The 7,152-nt window shown below is 42.0% G+C and overlaps 1 protein-coding gene across 1 annotated transcript in view; it reads left to right on the plus strand.

The window, feature by feature from the left end:
• The window catches only part of LOC102755565 (arachidonate 12-lipoxygenase, 12S-type), a gene marked incomplete at its 5' end in the record, with an annotated part of 12,362 nt that extends 7,803 nt beyond the window's left edge, over positions 1-4,559 (plus strand). The window contains 3 exons of the mRNA XM_006764911.1: positions 3,853-3,953; positions 4,082-4,252; positions 4,380-4,559. Of these exons, the coding sequence (XP_006764974.1) occupies positions 3,853-3,953; positions 4,082-4,252; positions 4,380-4,559 (452 nt within the window). The remainder of the gene's footprint in view (positions 1-3,852; positions 3,954-4,081; positions 4,253-4,379) is intronic.
• Positions 4,560-7,152: the final 2,593 nt, after the last annotated feature.

A 7,152-nucleotide genomic window follows, 5' to 3' on the forward strand; every position in this document is an offset into this window, starting at 1 on the left:
GAATCATAATGTAAATATCTGATATGCAGGATGGTCTTAGGCAACCCCTGTGAAAGGGTCATTCAACCGCCAAAGGGGTCGCGACCCACAGGTTGAGAACCGCTGCCTTAGGCCCTCTGACCAGAAGCCTTTTTCAGCTTTGCTCTTCTGGGAACATGACCCCAACCCCTCATCAGTCCCTATCCCTCCACACATGGAGCATCTTATTCCCATTCCCACTTCTTAAGTCTCGGGACAATTCTAGAAACCCAAGGATTGTCCTCTTCAGAGATCCCATGCCTTTTCTTAGATGCCTCTAACCTGCCATAGGGACTAATAAGGCCAGAACCATAGTCAATAGGGAGTCTGCCCAGGCCCTGCCAGGTTCTCTTCTAATTATTGCCTATTTTCCTACTTAAGGACAGAATAAGGAGATTATTCCCATCAAGGCCCATGAAATCCCACCCTAGCTTTTCCTCCCCTTTCCTTCTTGCTACCGTCTGACACTCTCAGAGGATCCAGACATCCTGCATGCCTGCCAAGTGCAGGGCCATTTCTAGATGTAGTCTCAATACTGGATATATTTTAACTTAAACCCAAACTCAGTACCATGATCCTTGGGACCAAGCTTCTTAGGCAAAAGTGCCCTCCTACCAGTGATCTACCTTCAAGTCCTCTACCCCATTAAAAACAATTTTTTTATTCATTGATTTGAGAAGGGTGAGAGAGAGAGAGAGATAGAAACATCAATTATGAGAGAGAATCATTGATCAGCTACTTCCTGCATGCCTCACAATGGGGATCACCTGGCAACCCTGCACATGCCCTGAACAGAATCTAACCATGACCAGGTTTATAGGTCAATGCTCAACCACTGAGCCATGCCTCACACGGGACTCTACCCCATTTTTTAATCCATAACAAAGAAATTGCCTTTCTTGAGCTCTTCCTAGATTCATATTCCTCTCTCTAGTACACATAGGCCAGCTGGAACTGTTTTGAATCATCCTTTATCTCCTTCCTCCTTCACTCTTCACACCAATACCTTGAATCCCTTCACCCTCCATGTAATAACTATAGCCAACAGCTAAGAGCTATTTCTTATAATCAGGCCCTGAGAATGCACACTTCATTAAACCACATCCCTACCAGGGAGTGGAGTCATATCTCAAAGTATCTGGGACTGTACCTTCTCCATTCATCCCTTCATGACCAAAATCTCTATAGTAGATCTTATATCTGTCAACCAGGCTCCACATGATCCAAGAGACCCTTCTCATTCTCTTCCGTGCTTCTCCCCATGAAATATCCACATCAGAGCACTTGTAACACTTATTTGATTATGAGCTTTAACTTCCTGCACCCACACTGTTCTCCCTCAGCTTCCATGGTTCTCTTTGTGCCATCATTCTCTCATCACCCTCATTAAAGGCAGTGCATTAAGATTTTCTCTTCCTAGACCAGGGGTGGGCAAACTTTTTGACTCGAGGGCCACCATGGGTTCTTAAACTGGACCGGAGGGCCGGAACAAAAGCATGGATGGAGTGTTTGTGTGAACTAATATAAATTCAAAGTAAACATCATTACATAAAAGGGTACGGTCTTTTTTTTAGTTTTAGTTTTATTCATTTCAAACGGGCCGGATCCGGCCCGCGGACCATAGTTTGCCCACGGCTGTCTTATACCTATGCCTTAAGAAAGCCATTTAATCTCTTTGACTTTTAATATCCTTTCTCTTAAGTGAATATAATTCTTGTCCCAAATGAAATAATGAATGTGAAAAGTAGAAACATGTGTAAAGCAATCAATTCTATATAATAAAGAGCTAATATGCTAATTAGACAGGACAGTGGAATGACCTTCCAGAACAACCAGTGGGCGGGGGGCAGGGCCAGTGAGCCTGCACACCAGGCCAGCAATAGTGGCCCCAGAGCTGCCCCTTCGGAAAAGGCGGTGGGAGAGGGGGCAGCATAGTCTGGTGCCTCCACAGAGGCAGGATGGGGCGGGACTACAACACCTCAACCTCACCTGGGCCCTCCCCACACCAGCCCGGCCCCCGATTGCCCCCATCCAGACCCCTCGCCACCAGTGGGCAGGGAGCAGGGACAGCACTAAGGAGCAGTGAGCCAGCTTCTGGTTGAACAGCACTCCCACCCCCGCACCCAGGCTCACAGCTGGCAAGTGCAGCAGTGATGGCAGGAGCCTCTCCTGCCTCTGCAGCAGCAGCGCTACGAATGTCCAACTGATGGCTCCTGGACTGCAAGAGGGCACAGGCCAGGCTGAGGGACCCCTCCCCCCCCACCCTGCACGAATTTTGTGCCCTGGGCCTCTAGTGTAAAAATATTGTGATCATATGCCGCATTCCAAAAACTTACCTCCCCAATTTAATCTGCAAGTGTAAACTCCCCGAGCAGCATCTCAACTGTAAATTGAATGGAACAGGACAGTGAATTGATGCTGTTCCAGCTCCAACATCAGTCTATGACTTCTCTTTTTTTCTGCATTATAGCCCAGATACCTGAATCTACTTTCTGGAAATAGGGGAGCAACCTCGGTTTTCTTAACTGTTTTGCGGGAGAGTGAAAATTGTATTAAAATAAAATAAACCTAGAGATAAGTTAATATTATATATCATTGGCCTACAACTTGAACTTTTAGTGAGGTGACATACCTATCAAAGAACAAACAGCTCCCCAAGAAACCCCTTGCCCATCCAAAGTTAACCACTTCATACTGTGCAGGTTTTGCCTGTTTGAACTTTACACAAATGAAAACACAAAAATGCACTCATTAATGTCTCAAAATACATTTTAAAATTACCCATGCTGTTATGAAATGGAGGGTGTGGTTCATTGTTCTCATTGTATATTATTCCACTTTGTGAATATGATGGACTTTATTTTTTCCTTTCTCCCATTGACGGGTATTTGGTTTGTTTCCATTTTGAGGCGATTAATGTCATTGCTGCTGTGAACAATGTCATGTGTACAATTCTGTTGGGTATGTATCTAGAAGTGAAATTAATGGTCATAGGATATGGGTATGTACAGTTTTCTGACTGTTTTCCAATGTGCTTGTAAACATTTACTCGCCCTCCACAGAGTATGAGATATAGTCAGTATCTTCTCAAAAATTTGAAAAAATACTTTGGTCACATTGTGAATATGTTGTATTTTCACATTTGAGTTTAAGTTGTATTCTCCCAGTGACTGGTAGAACCGAGGAACTTGTCCTGGGTTTAGTAGCCACAGGGATATCCTCCTTTGTGTGGAGCCTGGTCCTCTTTTGTACCATTTTATTTTGGGTTGTCTACCTCTCTCCTGTTACTTTTAACCACTTTTCGAACACTGGATATTTGACCAACCAGCCTCTCGGCCCTGCCCACTCCCCACCTTATAAACATACCTACAAGCTGAGGGGCTTTGCGTGAACTGTCCCTTTATAAGGTAACTATTATTATCTCTATTTTCATAGTAAAATAAAAAGAAACAGAGAAGCTAAGCAGCTGGTCCAAGGTAATGCAGTTAGTCAGCAGCAAAGCAAGGACTGGTCTCTTGACTAAATTATTAACTACCCCCCTTTACATCGCCTATCTCCTTTTCCTGCCTTACTTATATTCTTATCACTATCTAACAAACTGTGTGTAATTTGACATAGTTATTCTGTTTATTATTATTATTTCCTATTACAGTCTGATTTGTCCACCACCATATTCCCAGTGCCTGTATAGTGTCTGGTACATAGTAGTTCATGACTTTTTGAATAAATGAATGAATGAACACTAATTCTAATATATGGACATGCCAAGATATCAGCATTTATTTCCTTATCTCCTTTGGAACTGCACTTTCTAAGCTTTGTTCTTTTCTCTAGGTTTCCCTGTGTCCTTCCAGTCTCGGGCTCAGCTCTGCCATTTCCTTACCATGTGCATCTACACATGCACTGCCCAGCATGCAGCAGTCAACCAGAGCCAGGTCTGGACAGCTGAAAGCCTGGGTCTGTGAGAGGAAGTGTCTGGTCTAGGGGACAGTTGAGGAACAGAGTTGGGGGCTAGGGTCCTGAATCAGAGTTTCTGAGTGATTGCAGATTATTCTTCTTCTAGTTGGACTGGTATTTCTGGGTCCCTAATGGGCCAAGCTCAATGCGGATGCCCCCACCCACCACCAAGGAAGATGTCACAATGGACACAGTGATGGGCTCATTACCGAATGTCTGGCAGACCAGTCTTCAAATGACTTCCATATGGCTCCTTTGCCATCCACAGCCAGACAAGGTGAGAGGGGACCTCTGGAATTCTGAGGGGACTGATGACTGACAAGGAGACTTTAGGGTGAGGGACTGGAGTTTGGGTCCCTTTTTCTTGGAACTAGAAGATGACTGATCCTTTCTTTCTGCTCCAGGTACCACTGGGGCATCATCAAGAAGAGTATTTCTCAGACCCTGAGCCCAAGGCTGTTTTAAGGCAGTTTCAGGCTGACCTGGACAACCTGGAAAAGGAAATTGTGGCCCGGAATGAGCAGCTAGACCTTCCCTATGAACACCTGAAGCCCAGCCTCATAGAGAACAGTATCACTATTTGAACCTAAATCATTCACCCTTTAAATACTAGAGGCCACCACCATAGTTAATATTTTCCACCTGATTTTTACTGTTTCCATGGATCTGAGTTGCTATGGTTCTATTTTCTCCTCTTGAGTTCCCTACCTAAATATCTCACCAACTTGAAATCAACTCCCTTAGAGAAATCAAATATCTACCCATGTAATGTTTTCTTTTCTCTGGAAATTTTGCCTTCTCCATTCATCAATAAATCATTATAACCCTAGCCGGTTTGGCTTAGTGGATAGAGCGTCAGCCTGTGGACTGAAGGGTCCTGGGTTCAATCCCGGTCAAGGGGACATACCTGGGTTGCAGGCTCAATCACCAATGGGGGCCTTGCAGGAGGCAGCCAATCAATGATTCTCTCTCATCATTGATGTTTCTATCTCTCTCTCCCTCTCCCTTTCTCTCTGAAATCAATAAAAAAAATATTTTAAAAAAATAAAAATAAATCATTATATAATGACATTACATTATCATTGACATAAGTGATTCAAAAATCTGTTTTAATGGTGTAGCTAATTTTTTAATACAGTGGAAGATAGAAGTCAATTCTATATCTTTTTTCTGCTCTGGATAATTTATCACAGCACTATTCATTGAAAAACCCATCCATCCCATTAATCTAGAACACTGACATAGATTAAGTTGCCATCTATGAATTAATTAGTTCTCAGCTGTCCAGTAGTTATAACCACACTCACATAACTGCTACAGCTTTATACTTAACACTAGAGGCCCAGTGCACGAATTTGTGCACCAATGGGATCCCTCCACCTGGCCTGCAGGATCAGGCTAAAACCAGCTCTCTGACATCCTCCAAAGAGTCCCGGATTGCAAGAAGGCACAAGCCAGGCCGAGGGACCCCACCAATGCACGATCGGGACCGGGGAGGGACACGGGAGTTTGGCCAGCCAGGTAGGGACCACGGGAGGGCTCCAGGGCACGTCCAGCCCATCTTGCTCAGTCCCGATTGGCCAGACCCCGGCAGCAAGCTAACCTACCGGTCAGAGGCCTGTCCCACGGTGGTCAGTGCACATCATAGTAACTGGTCGACCAGTCAACTGTTTGCCCCCTGGTGGTCAGTGCGCATCATAGTGAGCAGTCGGGTGGGAGGAGTAAATTAGCATATTACACTTTGATTAGTTGAATGGCCAACTGGAAGTCCAGACACTTAGCATATTCAGTTTTTATTATATAGGATAGCACTCTTATTCAACATAGCACTGGAAGTCCTAGCCACAGTGATCAGACAAGAAGAAGAAATAAAAGGCACCAAAGACATCCAAATTGGAAAGGAGTTAGTAAAACTCTCATTACTCACAGATGACATGATATTGTATGTAGAAAACTCTAAAGATTCCACCAAAAAACTACTAGATTTAATGAATGAATTTGGCATTGCAGCAAGATACAAAATTAACAAGCAGAAAATCAATGGCAGTTTTATCCACCAATAATGAATTCTCAGAAAGGGAATCTAAACAAACAATCCCATTTACCATTGCAAAAAAAAAAATTAAGATACTTAGGAATAAACTTAGCCAAGGAGGTAAAAGGCTTGTACTTGGAAATCTACAGGGCATTGAAAAAAGAGATAGAGGAAGATATAAACAAATGGAAGAATATACCATGTTCATGGATTGATAGAATTAACATCATTAAAATGTCCCTAAACAATACTACCCAAAACAATTTATAGATTCAATGAAATCTCTATTAAAATACCAACAACATATTTCACAGATATAGAACAAATACTCCAAAAATATATATGGAACAAAAAAAAAAAAGACCCCAAAGAACAGGCATATAGATCAATGAAACAGAACAGATTCCAGAAATTGCCCCAAGCCATTATGCTCAATAAATATTTGACAAAGGAAGCAACATCATACAATGGAGTCAAGACAATCTCTTCAATAAATAGTGTTGGCAACAAAATGAAATTAGACCAGCTTATACCATATACAAGAATAAACTTAAAACGGACAAAAGACTTAAATGTAAGTCATGAAACCATAAAAATCCTAGAAGAAACCACAGGCAGAAAAATCTCAGAAATCTCTTGTAGCAATATGTTTGCAGATACATCTCGTAAGGCAAGGAAAACTAAGGAGAACATAGACAAATGGACCACATCAACATAAAAAGCTTCTGCATAGCAAAAGAACTCCAAATAGCCCAACTATCATATAAAGAACAAATTGGATACCCACATTTTGTAATTACAAAAAATACTACAAAATTACAGTAGTCTAAATAGTGTGGTACTGAAATATAAACAGACATATAGCCCAATGGAGCACAATACCTTGCTCAGGAAGAAAATTTTATATATACAGATAGTCAAACAATTTTCAACAAGGACATCAAGACCATTCAATTGGGAAAGGGAGGTCTTTTCTTTTTTCTTTTTTTTTTCAAATTTATTGTGAAAAGTCATTTTTATTATTGGATGAGAGAACACTGACATATATTTGATATAATGTGGGGGAAGATATGACAGTTTTTTTAATTAATTAAATCTTTATTGTTCAGATTATTACATTTGTTCCTCTTTTTTCCCCCCAT

This window comes from Myotis davidii, unplaced genomic scaffold (assembly GCF_000327345.1).
Source record: "Myotis davidii unplaced genomic scaffold, ASM32734v1 scaffold1561, whole genome shotgun sequence".
Classification (NCBI taxonomy): domain Eukaryota; kingdom Metazoa; phylum Chordata; class Mammalia; order Chiroptera; family Vespertilionidae; genus Myotis; species Myotis davidii.